Below are 18,096 nucleotides of genomic sequence, written 5' to 3'. Positions count from 1 at the left end.
GCGCGGGGAGGCTGGATGTAACCTGGCAGAGCGGTGCCAAGGACAGAAACGCAGGTAGCCAAGGACACGCTTACCGCATTTATTTCTCCCTAGAAAAACTCCCGCACGATTTCGTTTCTTGCGAGAGGAAGCCACCCCCTCCGCTCGGCGCGGCAGCTGCTGAAACGTTGCATTCAAAGGGCTTTTCTGTGCCCACCGGGGAGCGGCGGGGCTGCGGGAGGCGCTGGGCTTCCCCGGGAGCCGCCGGCGGAACGACCCGCTGGAAACTTGGCCGCTTCCAAGGGTTCGCTTTCCCCCTCCGGCAGTAGTCGCCTAGCCCCCTGCCCACGCCTCTAAATAACTAAAATTCACTCCAGGCTGAAATAATTTTACAAGAGCCACAAATAGATCAGGTGCAGCCTCCGCGTTAAGAAGGCGCCTCTTTTTATTTTCGCGTGGTCCCTCTATAAACAAAGCCGCGGAAACGCTGCGAGAAAAAGCGATCGCTTTAGTTTGGTCTAAAGAGAAATATCCGACTTCGTTATTTTCTTAAACACGGAAAACGTCACAAAATCGAAAAGAAATTCCCCCCTGGCGCCAGCTCAGTGTCGTTTGGGGGAAAAGGGAGAGAGTCTGCCGTAGTGTTTTCTCGCTATCGTTTGTAAAAGAGGCAGGGAGAGTCACAGAGATGAGCGATGGGATTTCGGCTACCCCGGCCCTGCGCTAGCGATACGGGCACGAACAAGAACCTTCGGCATTTAAACAAAATAAATAAATAGAAAAAGTTTTTTTTAAAAAAAAAAAAAAAAAAAGGCGGGTTAAAAAGGAAACCGGGACCTCTCACAACGGGTCGGCGATCTCTCTTCACACCTGGTGCGAGGACAGTCGCCGGCCCCATTGGTGAAACTTTGGCCACAGTTACTTGTGCCCCCTCCCCAGACGGGCGGGGCGGAGCGGGGCGCGCCCTGCGCGGGCGCGGAGGGGCCGCGGCCATCCTCGCTCACCTCGGTTCTCCTCTGGCTACCTAGCCCGCCGCCGCGCCGCCTTCGCTGCCTTTTGTCCTTCCTCCTGCCCCCTGCCCCCTCCGCGCCCGGGGGCTGCCGCCGCCGCCGCTGCGCCCTTGCCCGCGGAGCTCCGCGCAGCGCCGCGGAGCCTCCCGGCCCGGCCCCGCGGCGGCGGCGGGGCGCGTTCGGCGGAGCTTCTGTGACGTCAGGGCCCGGGGAGGCGGGCGGGGCGGGGCGGGGGCGCGGGAGGCCGGGGAAGGAGGGAGCCAGCGGCGGCGGCGGCTCCGCGGCCCCGCAGCCAGCGCAGGAGCCCGGCGCGGCCCCGCCGCCCCCGGCAGCACCGGCACCAGCAGCGCGAGCAGCGGGGCGGACAGCGCAGCCGGCCCCGGTGAGTGGGGGGGGTGGGTCTCGGGGGGCTGTCGGCGGGACGGGCTGCGGGGCCGCCGGACCCGGTCGGTCCCGGCTCTGCGCACCCCAGGACGTGCGGCGGGGCGGCCGGGCAGGGCGCTGCGGGCTGGAGCTGCCGTCCCCCGCCCGCCCGGGCGGCCGCGGCCCGTCCCGCGAGGCTGGCGGTGAGGGGAGCGAGAGCTGCCCCCTCGCCGCTCCCCCGCCGGGGCGGCCGTCGGCCAGGGAACCGGCCCCGCTCAGCGGCCGCGCAAGGCAGCGCGGTCCCGCCACGGAGCCGCGCAGCTGGGCGGGGGACGGCAGCGGCGCCGGCCCGGGCTGGGGGCGCCGGCAAATCCTTCAGCAGCGGCTGCCGGCTCGTCAGCCGGGACCCCCCGGCTCCACCCGCGGGGAGCGGCGGGGCCTGTGGGCTCCGCGGAGCGGTAGGCCCCGCACGGAGTCCCCTTTTCGTTCGAGAGCCACCGGCAGCGGCCGCCGGCCTCTGACAAAAATCCTCCCACCGAAATCACGGACCTCAGTATCTCGGGCGTTGCTGAGATATTCGCCAGGGGATTTTGGTTTGGGGGGGGGGGGTGGGGGGGTGGGTTTTTTTGGTTGGGTTTTTTTTTGTTGGTTTGGTTTGTTTTCCTCCCTGAAAGAATAGCGATAGATACCAATAAGGACCCCAAAAACTCCTGCGTGACCCGGCTTTTTCGTCCGCGCCCTGCAGTGGTTGTAGCCGGAGTGCTCCGAGCAGGTTGCTGCTGAGCGGGCCCAGCGAGCCGCGGAGGAGGGAGAGCTCGGAGCGCGGTGCCCTTGCGGGGGCTGGCAGTGCGCGGAGGTGCCGAGGGACTTAACTGAGAGCGCTCGGAGAAATGGGAATGGAAGAGCAAGTTGCTTTCGTTTGAGTCGCCGGGCCGCAGACAATAGGAAAACGTTTCTCACTCCCCTTGGCCCCGCGCTGCGATGTGGCTTGCAACAAAAATTAAAAGAGGATACGGAAAGGAGAAAGGGAAGGAGCAGTCCGGGCAGCTGAGAGCGAGGAAGGAATAATCCGTCCGGGAAAGGCACTTTCCTCCGAGGACACCGGCGTTTCAGGAGAGAGGAAAAACTTCCCCTCGGTGGCGGTGCGTGTGCGTGGGGGGAGCTGTGTGTCTCCACTCGTGAGATAAATCAGCCATCGAGGCAGGCGGCGGGGGAGGGCGGCTGAATTTGTCATGCAGGACTAATCTTGACGGAGACCTATCCCGATTTAAGGGCCGTCGGCGAAGATTTGAAGTTCTCTTAATCGCTCTCCCGATTAATTTAGGCACAGCTCCTCTGCTAGGCCCGGCTGCTGGAGGAGCAGTTTCTCTCCGGCGTGTCTTCGGCTTTGAATAGAAACTGCCGTCTCACAACGAGACCCGGAGGAGCCCCGAGAACCGCGCCTTCCCCCATTTCCCCTCTCCTTTTTCCCTTTTTTTTTTCCTTCTTTTTAAATTCCATTCCTTTCCCCCCCCGCCCCCCGGGAGGGCGGCGGGGCCCCCGCGGCGGGCGCTGCGGCTGGCGCGACTCGGCCCAAACGTGCCTCGGCTCCAGGCGGCCGCATTTCTAAGCACCAGCTAATAATGCACCCGGTTCAGACATTAAAAAAGAGGCGCAGAAGAAGAAGAAAGATTACCGAAATGATGGTGACATGCAAATTTCCCCCGAAATTATCATAAGTAAACATTTGAAGCCTGGACTAATAAAATCCCATCTGTGTTACTTCATATCGAGTTAGTAGAGAGCTGTGATAATGAATTTTGTAATATCTCACGAACAGACATCTCAATCAGGCACTAATCCTGTGATTTTACTGCCCGACCTCTCAGGCCGGGGGAGGCGCCGGCGGCGGCCGGGGAGCGCGGAGGCGCAGCCGGGGAGCGGGGCCTCGACGGGCTCAGCCGCGGCCGCGCACCTCCCGCCGCTCAGGGGGCCCGGCTGCCGGTACCCGCTGCCCCACCGCACCCCCGGGACCGGGGTGTCCCGGAGCAGAGCGCGGCCGCGAGGTTAGGGGACTCTCCTCCACGTCCCCAAATTGCGAGGGGTGGAGGGAGGCCGACGGGCTGGGAACCCGCCCGGGAATTTGCGCCTGTCCCGTGGGGTGACTCGGGTGGGACCCGAAGTTGAGGCGGGGATAGGGGGAACCGTGCGGAGGTCGCTGGGGAAAGGTGGGGGTCCCGCCGACATCGCTACGACGTGGCTGCCCGGCGGCTGGGTTTCTTTTTTTTTTTTTTTCCCCCATTAATTTTTCTCTCCCCGAATAATTGTTTTAAAACTCCGATGCCTTCATCTTTTGCAGATAACGGGTAATGGAGTCCAACTGCCGCAAACTTGTCTCCGCCTGTGTTCAGCTAGGTAAGAGAAACCATCTCCCGCCGGGCCGGAGGCTCAGCGACAGCGCTGCCGGGCGGTGCGGTGCGGTGCGCGGGTGCGGAGCCAGGCGGGGCAGCCCCCGGGAAGAGGCGCCGCCTCCGCCGAGGGGTGCGCGGCGGCGGGCGCTGACAGCCTCTCCCCTGTCCGTGTGTGTGTGTGTCCCCACCCGTCCCCAGGGGTACAGCCCGCCGCCGTCGAGTGTCTTTTCTCCAAGGAGGCGGACATCAAAAAGGGGGAGCTCAGCGAGGCGCCGGAGGGCCGCAGGGAGCCCGCCGGCAGCAAGCTCTTCGGCCGGCCGCCCCCCAGCGCCAATGGTAAGCGGCGGCCCCTCCGCGCCCCTCCGCGGGCCGCGCAGCCGGGGGGGGCGGGCGGCAGCTCCGCGCCGGGCCGGGCCCGCCTGAGCGGCGCCAGGTCGCCCCCTGCTGGCCGGCGGAGCGCTCGGGCGACACTTGCGCCGCAAGATGCGCGGCCGCGGGAAACGGGAAAAGGTGGGTGCGCGGGCACCCCCGCGGCTGCAGGCGCGCACTAACACCCGCCGCCACCGCGTCCTCACCCCCCCCCCCCAAAAAAAAAATCATCGCTGTCAACGCGTCTCTCAGATAGCCGCAGCGTCGCTCTCATATTTATTTTTATTTTCTGTTTTTTGACACCCCTGCTGCCTGTAAACAAGCCGCCAGCCCTCTCCTGCCCCCAGAGGCAGGCACCCCCGCAGCGCCCCGTCTGCAGGCAGAGCGAGCTCCTGCCTCCTCTCCCCCTGCCCCTTTCAGGGGGTTTGGTAGCCGAGCCCGAGGGGTGGTAAAGCAAAACAGCAATGCAAACATATTACAAAGAAGAAAACAAGCGCTCTGTATTTCGAGAGACTGTTTAATCCAAGATAAACGTAATTTTGTTTAAATAAAATATATTAACGTGAATTAATAATACAGGAAACTAGAGTGAATTAATAATGCACGTATTCCTGGTCTCGTGGTTAAACACTTCCTTGTAAGAATACTGTATTAACCCTGTTTGGCCAAACAGCTCGCGATTTCTCAAATAACACCCAGTGATTTCAGGAGGAGCCACGTCCCCTTCCCGAGTCCACCCTCCCCCGGAGACTTTAAGCGGGATTTGCTAGCTGGACATCAAAACCCCTAGAAGAAGAAACGCTTAGGCTAAAGGAAGGTTAGCGAGAGAAATCCGGGGTAATTCCAAACGCGAAGGTATTACGAGCCGATAATTTTTAATCCCGGAAACATACATGATATTAAATTGTGCACAAATAGGCTTTGCCGGGGTCTGGCACTTTTTCCCTCGGCCAGTAATAAGTGTTAAATAATGTGGAAAGGAAGGGTGACATTGCTTTATATATGGTTTGCAAATAAGAAAGGCCTTTCTACCCTCCCCTGCCTTTTCCTCCCGACGAACAGGTGGTCTTAATCAAAGCCCTTAGCACGATCTAATGGGAAAGTGGGGACCTTTCTGATATAATAAATTTATGAGCCCTTCCAAGTCAGCTTTATTCGACTAAGTATTTATAAAAGTAATATCCACATATGCTCCCTGACACGGTAACTTTTACTTCCTCTGCCGAGAAACAAATGGTTATTTTCTTAACCATCAATTATGAACCCGGATTATTGTAATACACGCAAAATTTCCTGCCTCGTTACCGTATCAGCCAGTCTGCTTTTTATTCGTCGGGCTGCAGGGGAAATTGCTATCTAAACACCTCTAATGCCATTAATTAAAATATAAGTCTGAGCCGAAGAAGCAACGCGGGGTTGCCTGACCGTTAAAACCTTCCCGTTTACGGGGCAGGGAATCGCGGGTGACCGCGGATGCGGAGATAGATATCCCTGCAGATGTGGGGAGATATTCCTGCAGATGTGGGGATGGTCCCTGTGTGCAGCCCCAGCCCGTGTCTCCGTGCGACGGTTAATGGCAAGTCCTGAGACGCCCGGAGCTGCTCGGGCGACTCGCTGCGAATCGTAGAAATCACGGGCGTTTTGCCGCGACTCGAGTGGGCTTTGTTGGGTCTTGGCTTTGATTTGCTTTTAATCGCGAGGGGCTCGTTGATTTTTGCCTTGCCTGACCGCCAGGACGTCGTGTTTTATGGGATTTACCTCGCAAAAAGCCTGGTCCTTGGGGCGGGCTGGGTGGGAGGTGACGAAGCGGAGATGGGGTTTGTTTGCCCCCCCCCCCCCCCGTGAGAGTTCAGTTTCGGAAATTACGAGGGCAGTCAGGTAACTTCGCGAATTAGGCACCATCGGTGGGCACAAGGAGGGGTAATCGCTATCTAGCAACTTTGGTAAGAATAGTAAAAAATGCGGATGTTTGGTCAAATCGATGCTCCTGTGAAAGGAGGAAACGAAATTCAGTAGGAGACCCTCCAAAACGACATGGGCGCGAAGGGGGCGCGGGGAGGGAGAGTCCCCCCGGAAGAAATGGGGAAAGGAAAATGGCAAAGTATGAAAACATTATTGCAGTCTGGAGTGTCAAACGCAGCCCGGCGGGTGTCATGTTTACCCAGAGAGACGGGGAAATTGCTGCTGCGTGATCAACCTCACAAAATTAGGAAAACTTTAGCACACGCTTCGACGGCCCCACAGCACGAGTAAATGGTTGCTGGTGGGTTTATTCGAATAACTTTTATGCAGTGCGGGAAGATGCTTAAACTATTGGCGTGCGTGTATACATATCTGTATATATATATGCGCACAAAATTTGTTAGCTCTCAATTCTACTTAAGGAAACCTTTCCTGTAATCGGTAATTGGGTATTGCTGAAACAGCAGCCTCCAACAGAAAACGTTGAAATTACATTCCACCTTATATCATCATTCAGCATCACGAATTGATTATCTCAACTCTTAAAAAAAAAAAAATAATAATTCGGTCTGAATATTCTGTAATTTAACATCTCTTTTTCAAAAGCAATCCCCAAAAAACCCAACGCTGATTCAGCTCTCAGTCCAGATCAGCTGAAGACATGGCAGCGTGCAAAGCAAAAAAAAACGTCCCCGGTGCCTTTTTTGAGCCCCGGGACGAGGCGGGCGCGCAGCCTCCGCCCCCGCGGGAGGGAGCGGGCGCGGGCGCGGGGGGGGCGAGGCGGAGCCGGAGGGGCAGAGCTGAGCGGCACCCTCCCCGACACATAACCTGGCCAAATTTGTCCCCGGAGTTGTGACCCGAGCGGCGGAGCCGGTGTCTCCGTTGGCCGGGGCGGAGGCACTCCGCCAGTGCGCTGCCCCTGCGCGGCGCCGGGGAAGCTGCGCGCCCCTTTCCGCAGCCCCCGCCGAGCGCAAATTAAAAGTTATTTATTGCGCTTCGGATATATAATTTCTAACACACACACACACACACCCCGTCGCCGTCGTCGTCGTCTGCGAATAATATATGCAGCAGTTGTTAGCCTCACTCCAGGGAAAACTAAATGTATAACGAAAGCTTATTCGTGAGTAGGAATATACTAACGGAACAATCTGATGTCTTCTTAATCCTATGTAAAAAGCTCTGTAGTCTTCCTAATATTGACTGAATGGGTAATTAATGGCTCTTCATCGAGGAGAATACCCGGTAATCCGAGATAGGCGAAAGACAACAAGCCAGAGGTAAAAGACGACAGGACTAGCTGGAGACTCTGCATAAGAACCGATTTACCCATTTAGGAGAGTATTACGCCTAGAAACAACGATCCCGTAAGGAGATAAAGGAAAAGTGGGAAAATAAATACCCGCAGTAGGTCTGGGCACCCCCCCGCCCCAGCACCCCCAGCCGAGCCGCTCAGCTCCCGGCCCCGCTCCCGGCCCGCCCGTCTCCCGCACCGCGGCCGGCACCGGGGACCCCGGGCCGCCAGCTCCGCCGGCGGGAGAGGGAGGTCGAGAAACACCCTCGAAAAAAACCCAAACCGAACAAAACCCCAAAACCAAATGAAACACCAAACCAAAACAACAACAACCACAAAGCAAACCACAAAATTAATTAAAGAGGAGATGCAGAAGGTGGAGCTGGATGGGAAGCAGTCCCAATTCCCCATTTTTCGCTGCCGGTGGGTGCCCTCCAGCCCACCGGAGCGCGTCCTCGGCGAGCCCTGCAGCCCTGGGCGACCGGGGAAGTGGGGAATTCCCCCAGATAGAGGGGTTTTTTTAGGGGGTGGCAGCCCCGCGCAGCAGGCGCGGACAGTCGCTACGCGGGTGAGCCGGCCGGGGCGGCTTCGTGGCCGGGACCCGAAACCGAAAAGGGATGGGATCTTGCAAGCAGGGAAAAAAAGGAAGAAAAAAAAATTTAAAAAACACTTTTGACATTTTAATTGAAACCTTTACCGCTAATATATTACTTGGGTGACTACAATTAGGTTGTTTTTCGGTTGGCTGACAGCTTTTAAAATATTATTTCACTCGGGAAATAAAAGCTTCATCTCAGATTATAGGTAGGTATTTTTGGATTTACGTGATTTATGGTCACCATGACAACTAATGCTGCGTGGTGGCTCCCCTCCTGCCCGCAGTGGGGGAGTTTTAATCAAAGGCGTGTAAGGAAACGCCGTCGCCCTCTCCCTCCGGGCTGCCGGGGCCCGGGCCGGTGTTGTGCCCCGCTTTGGGGACCCGGGGACGGCCCGAAGGTCTGTCCCGGCTGGGGTGGGGGACGCAGGGCTGGCGCTGGGGAAGGTGTGGGAGGGCGGTGAGGTGGCTGGGCCCTGTTCCTCCTCCTCCGTTCCCCGGGGGGAGCGGGCAGGCACCAGGGACAGAGCGGGCCGCGGCGGGGCGGGCACCGGCGCTGCGCCCTGTAAGCGCACAAAGCGAGGAAAAAGCGCTCTGCGCCGCGCAGCCGGGAGGGACTTTTAGTTTCGACTCCCGGCGGAAGAAGCCAGCATTGCCCCAGACTAACTAAAAATAAACGAATGCAAAAACAGAAAAGGAAAGGGAGGGGGAAAGGGCTCATCTGCGAGAGGGCTGCATTGGCCCGTTGAAAAAAAAGTAAAAAACCTGAGGGGGGATACCACCGTATCCCTTCTCCCTCCGGCTCCCCCTCCCCAGGGCTTTGCAGGGGGCTTACAACCCCGACGTGGGGGCTGGAGAAGGGCAGGGCGGCCCCCTCCCAGCGCCCCTCGCAGTGAGGCCGAGGCCGCGCCCGCTCCCCGGGGCCGGGGAAGCTCCGCGCCCGCGGCCTTGGCGGGGTCCCGGCGTGGGGAAAGGGGGGGAGGGGGGGGGGGTGTCGGGATTTCTGGGTGCAGGACCACGGAGGTAGCGAGAGGTTAAGAAGAAACGGGGATATGATTGGTAAACAAATTGTGCAGAATGGAGCTGGATTCATATTGACTTAGTTATAGGTCATCTGCTGCCGGTGCAAAGGGAGGAAATATTTACTTTACACATATACTTTATGATCTTGGGGGAATTAGAGGAAATTCAATAAGAAAACGGCTAGAATCATTTTAAACCCCCTATTTAAAAGACTTAAGCAAATTAGAGTCTTATCAGATTAAAATCCACTACAAATGTAAGAGCATTGTCTCCGTCGAAACGCTGTGGGGTCTGAGGAAAGAGATTCTTCGCCAAATCTCAGGGATAAAAACACGTCATTTAAACACCAGATAATGAGCAGAATGTAAATTAATTTAACCTTCTTTACTAACAGGCTGCGAAAGTAATATGTATAATTTAGCGATAAGTAAGATTGCGAGGGATGATACGTACCTCGAACGAACATCAGCGGCTAGGAAACATCCTTGCGGGGGGGGGGGGGGGGGAAGCAACGGGATACAGAAAAGTTTGGGCGCTGCGATGTGGGTGTGGAGGGCCACATCAAGGGGAAGTTTTCGGTAACTTTTCGATGCCCGTGACCGTGCGGAAGAGTCGAAGATAGAGGCGCAAATGGCTTTTTCCGCGCCTGGGCTCCCTCGGGCTCCCCATCCCCAACAGGACCGCAGCTCCCCGGGGGCAGAGCTCGGGGAAAGGCTCCTCTGCCCCGGGGGGATCTTGGCCAACACGGGAGGCCAACCTGCCCCCGCGTTAGACCCGCTGGGAGCGGCCCCGCTCCTCCTTCCTCCAGCGAGACCCGGGTCCACAGCAGCCTCGCCCCGCGCTATAAGCGGGCCCGTGAGCGGGGACCGCGGGACAGCGCAGCCCTTCCCTCTGCTGCCGCTGCCCGCGGGCGAGGGGTCAATTCCTGCCCCCCCAAACCCCGCAGGGGGCTTGGTCGGGAGGCCGTGGACGAGAGATTTGCGTGCCGGAGCCCGGCCCGGCCCGGGGCTTGGCCAAACTCTGCAAACGGCTTTCGTGGGCGTGGGTTCGGGGCTGCTGTGGGCGCCGCGCCGGGAAGCGGGATGGTCCCCGCGGGTCCCCGCCGAGACGGGGAACGGTCCCTGCTCATCGCGGCGCGAATAAGGTGTAAAACCGGGGTGGAAAAGCCCCCTGGGGAACTCGCTATTGGGAACCCGACTGCAAGGAGGCGACGGGAACGGCAATGCCGGCGGGAGGATTTTCTCCCCGTTTTCTCCGCCTTCTGTGCAGGCAGGAGGAGACAAGGCAGCCGGCGGGCGCGGGGATTACAAGTGCTTGGGAGCTGCTGCGTACACGTTCTTCCTTACTCCTCTGAGTGTGATGTGAAGCTTCCCGTAGCCGCGCCGCAGAGGGGTGGTTGTTGTTGTCACTCGTGTTTAGTTGTCGTTGTCGTAGCGGTTACTGCTACGATCGCTATTACCCGTCAACGACCCGTCGTCTGACCGGCCGCACCCCGCCTCCCGACTGTTTTCCACCCCCTCCATAACGAGGGAATCGGGGCTGGGGCTTCCTCGCTTACTTCCTCCGTGCTGCCGCGCCTCTGCCCGTGCCGAGCTCCCCTCTCCTCACCCCCGCGGGTCCGCGGGTGCGCAAGGCAGGGCGGAGAGGGACGGGCGTGCCTGGAGCCGCCCCGACGGGACGCCCGGCGGAGGCCGGGCTCGGGTCCCACCCGTGGGGCAAAGCGGGCGGAAAACGCGAGCTTGCTTTTTTTTTTTTTTTTTCTTTTGGGGGGGGGGTACTCCCGCTGCCGGGGAGCGCGGGGGGCGGGCGGGGCGGGGCGGGGGGCGGGGCGCGGGCGGGGGCGGGGCGGGGCGGGGCGGGGCGGTGACGTGCCGGCGCGGGGAAGGCCGCCGCCGGTTTAAGATGTCAGGCCAAGAGGGAAGCGGCTGAGCTGGTGCGGTGCGGGGCCGGCCGCGGCGCGGCGCGGGTCCATGCGCGGGCAGCGGAGAGGAGCGCCCCGCGGAGCGCCGCCGCGCCTCGCCGCCCCCGCCCCGCGGAGCCCCGCGGCGGGCCGGGGGCCGCCGGCCGGGGAGCAGCCGTGTCGCCGTGACGGCTCTTGCAGGACCGGACTCGCCCGCTCGCCTGTCGCCGTCGCCGCTGCCGCGGCCCCCCGGGCGGCGGGGGCTTCTGGGCTCGCCGTGCCGCCCGGGCGCTAGCCGAGAGCCGCCCGCCCCGCCGCGGCTCCCCGCCCAGCAGCCCTGACCCACCCCCCCCGGAGCCGTGGGGCTGCTCCGCGCCCGCGGAGGGGGCGCCGCGCCGACCCTCCTACACGTACCGACACCTACAGACACACGCACACCTCCTCCCATCGACCCCCCAGGCGCGCACGTAGACTTTGGCGTCCTTTTGCCGATGAACTGCATGAAGGACCCGTTAAGCCTGGAGCGCCTGGGAGCCGGGAATAAGCTGTGCTCCTCCTCACCTTCCTCCTCCTCCTCTTCATCATCTTGCCACCACCACCAGCCCCCGCTGGCCATGGCGACGGCGCTGGCGCCGGGGCAGGCGCGCTCCTCCCTGGAGTCCGCCAAGCACCGGCTGGAGGTGCACACCATCTCCGACACCTCCAGCCCCGAGGCCGCAGGTAAGAGGGGGCGAGCGGCAGGGACCGCACCTCCGCCCGCCGGGCGCCCCCCTGCCCTGCCCCGGCCCGGCCCGGCCCCGAGCCGAGACCGCTCTCGTGTTTTTTTTCGCATGCGGTGTCTGTGTGCGGGCGTACAGGAAGATAATAATGACATGTGTAAGGATGGGCGAACCGCATGTACACCGGTGGGCGAATAATGGGGATACAGATGGGCGAATGGTGTGGCTACACATCGACGAATGATGTAGATACAGACGGACGAGCAGTATGGTTAGAGACGGACAAATAAGGCGGGTGTAGACGGACAAATAATGCGGGTATAGACGGATAAATAATACGGGTATAGGTAGGCGCGTGATGTAGATACAGATGGGCGATTGATGTGGATACAGGTGGGCGAATGATACGGATGCAGGCAGAGGAATAGCCCGATAAAGGCAGGCGAATAATATGGGTATAGATAGGGAAATAATACGGATTACATGTGTGCAGATGGGAGAATAATATGGATGTAGCCAGGCGGAAAACTTGCATCTATCGATAGGCGAAAAACTGGCGTGTGGAGAGGCGGCTCCATCCCGCTGCCCCGGCAGTGGCTGTGGCCCCGGGAGGAGCCGCCCGCGGGTGCCCGCGGGGCGCGGAGGGGCCGCGGCGGCGGGAGGCCGGCGTGGGTTAATAATTACCCCGCCGAGCCGCGCCGGGGACAGGCTGCGGGACGCGGCAGCGCTGGGGACCAGCCCTTCGGCAGCCGCTGGGGAGGAGGCTTCGGAGGCTGAGGCGCCCTCGTTTTCCGCCTTGTTGTTTTTGTGTCCGTCCCCCCCCCCCCCCCTCCCCTTACAGAGAAAGATAAGAGCCAGCAGAGCAAGAACGAGGATGCGGGGCCCGAGGACCCCTCCAAGAAGAAGAGGCAGCGGCGGCAGCGGACTCACTTCACCAGCCAACAGCTGCAGGAGCTGGAGGCTACCTTCCAGCGGAATCGCTACCCGGACATGTCCACTCGGGAGGAGATCGCCGTCTGGACCAACCTCACCGAGGCCAGGGTTAGGGTAAGTCCCCCCACGACACCCCGGCTCCGAGCAGCGGGGGTCGGGGAAGGGGCGAGGGGGGGGGGGGGGGGAAGGGGAGGAGGGCTGAAATGTTCGCAGCTGCTTTCGATTTCGGTTTGTATGCAAACTTCAGAGCCTTTGCACAAAAGCAGGGCAGAGCAGGACATTTCTGTCAAAGCGAGAGAGATTGGGATCTCTCTCTCTCTCTCCGGAATATGGTTCGCTGCACGTTTCGCCCTCGCCGCGCAATGCGTCCTGCTCCTTTTGATCGAAACGCTAATGAAAACATTAGCCAAGAAAGCAACTTGGAACAGGCTGCAACCTGCGCTGCCTCTAATGAGAAAAAGATGTAAAATACACAAGGGCTTTTACTTCAGTCCGAGGCGCTCCCGACGTGCCCTTCCTTGCATTTTCTCTTTCTCTTGGTTTCACAATTCGACGAGCGTCTCTCTCCGCCCTTTCCCCGCTCTGAGATTTATGGGACCATCACGGCGCTGCAGAGATACCGAGGCCGGATCCTGCTCGCGTGCAAACGTCGCGCGGGGGGGTGGGGGGTGGGGGGTGTGTGTGTGTGTGTAAAAACCACCCCAAAAAGCCCCCAAACTGGTCGAACCCCCAGATTTTCGGAAACGCCTATAAATCCTCTCCCCGCGGTCGCTTGAGGAAAGCGAGACAGCGAGAACCGGGCGCGGCGGGGAGCGGGGCCCGGCCGGGGCCTCGCCGCAGCGCAGAGTGGTGTCGGGGAGCGGGGGGGTTGGTTTCGGGGGGAGCGGTGCCCGGGCTCGTCCCCGTGGTGCCCGGGCGGCCCCTGCCCGGCTCGGCTGGGGGGGTCTCTTGCAAACACCCCGCGGCGACTCCAATCCACACGGTGAGGCTGCTGCCGGCGGCTGCCCGGCGGGTCAGACACCCAGATGTGGATTGGGAAAGGGCACGTTTCCCCATTGTCTGCTGGGAGGGTCCTTAGATCTCATTTAGCACGTTGTTAAATGGTGATTTTTTTTTTTCTTCTCCCCCCCCCCCCCTTTTTTTTTTTTTTTCGGCAAAGAGCAGTCGAACAAGTTTGTTTAGAAAGTAGTTTTCGGCTCTGGAAGCTTTCGCGCAGGAGGAACTTGTAGCTTTAACAAACTGAAGCAAGGATTTATTAGTTGCTGGCTTCCCCCTCCTTCCTCGTAATAGGAAACATCGCCTTAAAATTCCGCGGGTTTCCAGGCGTTTCGCCCTCGCTTTTACACTTTTGTATTTCCCTGGATGGCTCCAGTACGGAACAAGCCAAGGAAGGAGGGGGGAAAAAACAAAGAGAAACGCGGGGGTGGGGGGGAAAAGACAAGGAAACGTTGGGCTCTGTGGCACGAATTAGAGCATCGCAAATTGGAGGGGGGTGTGGGGGTGTGGGGGGGTGGAAATGGCGCGGCCGCCGATCTGCCTTGCTGAACCCCGGCGGCACCGGGGCCCGGGGGATGCTCGGCGGCCCCGGCAGCACATCGCTGCCTCGGCCCAGCGCGAGGCTCTGTAGAGAAGGAGACGAATTTATACATGTGTATATATATGTACGCACACATCTTTTTAATATATGTGTGTGTGTGTCTGTACGGACATGCTCGGCTGTTGCCCCGAGAGCTCGCAAGGGGCTGCGGTGGTGGTGGTTCCTGACTAACTGGCGTCTCGCATCTCCCCCCCTCTCCCCCCCATTTCCAAAGGTTTGGTTCAAGAACCGCAGAGCCAAATGGAGAAAGAGAGAAAGGAACCAGCAAGCCGAGCTTTGCAAAAACGGCTTTGGTCCACAGTTTAACGGCCTCATGCAGCCCTACGATGACATGTACCCCGGCTACTCGTACAACAACTGGGCAGCCAAGGGCCTGACATCCGCTTCCCTCTCCACCAAAAGCTTTCCGTTCTTCAACTCCATGAATGTCAACCCTCTGTCTTCTCAGAGCATGTTCTCCCCTCCAAACTCCATCTCTTCCATGAGTATGTCTTCAAGCATGGTACCCTCTGCAGTCACCGGGGTCCCCGGCTCCAGCCTCAACAGCCTGAATAACTTGAACAACTTGAGCAATCCCTCCCTGAATTCTGCAGTGCCAACGCCAGCCTGTCCTTATGCTCCTCCAACACCTCCGTATGTTTATAGGGACACATGTAACTCGAGCTTGGCGAGTCTGAGACTTAAAGCCAAGCAGCACTCCAGTTTTGGCTATGCCAGTGTGCAGAACCCCGCTTCCAACCTGAGCGCTTGCCAGTACGCGGTGGACAGACCCGTGTGAGACACCCAAGTAGGAAACACTGCATGGGAATCCCTCCCCATTTCCCGCAGAGACTGAATTATGCTAGAAAGTAATGGGCACTAGAGAGAAAGAGAAAGGAGGAAAAATCAGAGAGAAAGAAAAAGAGAGAGAGAGAGAAAAAAGAGGAAACCACTGAAATAAGATAGTTCCTTTGTTTTCAAAGGACCTCCTACAGATTCTGAGATCTTTCTTTCACTAAGAGTATTTCAACAGTTACAAGGACATATATATATATATGGACAAATGTTTGACTGGATATGATATGACATTTTAATGTTACTATAAGCTTGTTATTTTTTAAGTTTAGCATTGTTAACATAAAAATGACTGAAAGGATGTATATATATCGAAATGTCAAATTAATTTTATAAAAGCAGTTGTTAGTAATATCACAACAGTGTTTTTAAAAGGTTAGGCTTTAAAATAAAGCATGTTACACAGAAGCGATTAGGATTTTTTCGCTTGCGAGCAAGGGAATGTATATACTAAATGCAACACTGTATGTTTCTAACATATAATTATTAAAAAAACCCCAACCATTGTGTGAATATCAGTTTTAGAATAGTACCTCTGGTGGATGCAATGATGTTTCTGATATTGCAATGTAAAACATGCCCTGTGTATAACATTTCGTACAATATTATTGTTTTACTTTTCAGCAAACATGAAAAAAAAAATGTGTTTTATTTCATGGGAGTAAAATATACAGCATACAGTTTTGTCTGGATTTTTATTTACTGAGCCAAGCTGCGCAGCGGTAACTAGTCTGCACTGATTGACTGATCGTTGACACTGGATCTCGTTCTCTGGAAACACAGGGCAGTACTTTTTATTGCAATACAAATAAATGCTGGCATTTTTTTCATGTTAAAAAAAATCCCTCGCGCTAACGTTGCATGCTAGAGAAACGCGGGGTTTGGACATGCTGCCTTCCGTGCAGCAGGATCCCTTTATTCCCCTTCGCAGCCCCGAGAAAATGGATTATTTGACATCGCTGGCCTCGAGAATTACCAGCCACAAAGTTGCTGTATCTCGAGCATAAATTTCTCCCGCTGTGAAGGAAGCCTTTATTACATTAAAGAAGAGGGGGTGGGAAAGAAAAAGGAAAAAAAAAAAAAAAAGGCGGGGGGGGCGGGGGAGAAAAGGCACTTTGCAAACAAACTGCTCCTGTTCAAAATAATCTGTCCCCTTTGCCGCCCCTTGCGCTCACCTTCGGCGGGGAGATCCTTCATGTAATATTACATTTCTATTTCCAAATCCCCCTTTCAGACATGAAGAGAAACAAAGAGCAGCCCAAATAACCGCAGTCCCGCGGAGCGCGGGGGTTGAGAGGTTAGCCCCGAGTTTCCTGCGACTTCGTGCTGCAACACGTCGTTGAAGAGAAAGGTCGTGCTCTCGTGTGTTTTGTTTTAAATAATACCGACCCATTCATTCTCAACCTGCTTGTTCGTGAAATTATACAGGATTATAACTTTGCCATCGCCGGACAATTGAAACAAATCAAGATGAATTGCTGCTCGGCCCTCCCATCTGCTCACACCCCGGGCGGGCAAGGAGGGGCTGGCGGGGGGAAGAGGCGGCAGGACCCGACGGGAATGGCGATATAGCAAGAAATTCCGCAGATGCGTAAACTGGCGAGGTGTGCAGGGGCCGCCAGGGAGGAAACAACTTGCCCCTTGCGCGGCCTTTGCGCTCTTCTTGCGCGCTTTTGTGAGGCCGGGAGGAGCCGGGGGACACCTGGGGTGGGCGAGGGCTCCGCGAGCGCGCAGATTGAGCTTTTGTGAGTCCTCGCCCACCCCCGGGCTTCCCCCCCCCACCAGCGGTGAGACGGGGAGAGGCGCGGAGAAGAGAGGGAGAGGGGAGAGGTCAGCGCCCTGCTCTTTCCCACGGGGAAAACGCTTCCCCCACCCAAAAGCGGGGTTCCCCCTTGTGATCCTGTTTGCAGCGTGGGCAGGCCTCAGCCCCTACTTTTCCCCGGACTTCACTTTTATTTTCTTTTTTTGTTCCTCATCTAATTTTTATTTTTTTCTCCCTTGCCTTTTTTTTTTTTTTTTTAAACCCGTTTTTCTGTTTTCTTTTCCTCCGTGTGTTGTTGCCAGGGGGTCGGTGGAGCGAGAAAGCCTCCGTGCTTGGGGCGGGGGGGAGGCGGGCGGCCCCCCCCCACCACCCCCCGGCGTGCCCAGCCTCGCCGCCGCCCCGACCCAACGCCGCTCCCCTCGTTTTTTCCGCATCGTGTCAACACCTCACCCGGTGAGTGCCAGGGGCTTCCAAAAATGTCCCCTTCCTCCTCCTTCTCCTCCTCCTCCTCCTTGTTGGGCTTCGGGCGGAAGGTCTTGGGGCGATCCGGCGAGGGGCTGGCAGCCCGGGAACCCCCCTCGGGGATCGGGGAAGCCGGAGAAACGCGGGTGCTTTTCTGCCCAAACCCTCTCGGCGGGACGGGCTTGGAAATCAGCGAGGCGAGCGGATCGCTGCGGGTATCGGCACGGTATTTTACACGCTCTTTTCGGCTCTCGTTTCTTCTCGGTGGCACTGGTTATTTATAGTCCTCTCATGTATATATCTATAAAATGTCCGTGTATATATTTAGAATACGTGTATGCGTGGAGAAAGGATATATATAAAATATATACTATAGGCATATACGTTTAGAAGAATAATATATACCGTTTCCGGACCAAAAAAACCCCACAACTGGATCAGAGTTTTCCACTCTACTGTGTAATGGCTCAAACGATGAAAAATCAACGTGACCGCTCAGAGAGGACATAAATCACTCCGAGTGTAATCTGAATTTCTCTTTCTCCCCCTAGCTGAAGCCTTGAGGGTCATCATTTTTCTGCGCCACTTGACCAAAGATACAATGTTTTGATTAGGTCGTAAATCAAAATCTTGGGTCGTGTTTTTTCTTTTTCTGTGGTTTTTTTTTCTCTCTCTCTCTTTTTTTTTTTTTTTTTTTTTTTTTTTTTTCCGGGGGCTTTCCTTCCCCTTATCGGCGGTGGCAGTGTGAACCTGGAACAATGGAGGCCGTGGGGAGGGGAGGAAAAAGCCACAACGAAATGGGGAATTTGCAAAATATCTATTTGGACAGGCGGGGGGGAGAGGGGTTAAACAACGGGCTCGCACCCCCCCGGCCCCCCTGGCCCCGGGGAAGGCCGCTCCGGGC

The 18,096-nt window shown here is 57.5% G+C and overlaps 1 protein-coding gene across 3 annotated transcripts; it reads left to right on the top strand.

The window, feature by feature from the left end:
- Nucleotides 1–3,700: 3,700 nt before the first annotated feature.
- PITX2 (paired like homeodomain 2) lies at nt 3,701–15,236 on the top strand. 3 transcript variants are annotated; one of them, XM_074865109.1, is made up of 4 exons: nt 3,701–3,746; nt 3,941–4,078; nt 12,446–12,651; nt 14,349–15,236. In XM_074865109.1, the coding sequence occupies exons 1-4, from the start codon at nt 3,701–3,703 to the stop codon at nt 14,910–14,912; spliced, it is 954 nt and encodes a 317-aa protein (XP_074721210.1). In that variant the 3' UTR covers nt 14,913–15,236. The 3 variants fall into 3 exon arrangements, with proteins under 3 accessions (XP_074721210.1, XP_074721211.1, XP_074721209.1); XM_074865110.1 differs by lacking the exon at nt 3,941–4,078; XM_074865108.1 differs by lacking the exons at nt 3,701–3,746; nt 3,941–4,078 and adding an exon at nt 11,377–11,605.
- The last annotated feature ends 2,860 nt before the right edge of the window (nt 15,237–18,096 follow it).

Source organism: Strix uralensis, chromosome 4 (genome assembly GCF_047716275.1).
Source record: "Strix uralensis isolate ZFMK-TIS-50842 chromosome 4, bStrUra1, whole genome shotgun sequence".
In the NCBI taxonomy this organism is placed as follows: domain Eukaryota; kingdom Metazoa; phylum Chordata; class Aves; order Strigiformes; family Strigidae; genus Strix; species Strix uralensis.
The sequence above is the reverse complement of the archived record's forward strand: the minus strand, read 5'-3'. Positions and strand labels throughout refer to the sequence as shown.

Coding starts and splice junctions, on each gene's coding strand:
- PITX2 (XM_074865108.1), top strand. CDS start 11,377: ATGAACTGCATGAAGGACCCGTTAAGCCTGGAGCGCCTGGGAGCCGGG. Junction 11,606..12,445: donor CTCCAGCCCCGAGGCCGCAG/GTAAGAGGGGGC, acceptor CTCCCCTTACAG/AGAAAGATAAGAGCCAGCAG. Junction 12,652..14,348: donor TCACCGAGGCCAGGGTTAGG/GTAAGTCCCCCC, acceptor CCATTTCCAAAG/GTTTGGTTCAAGAACCGCAG.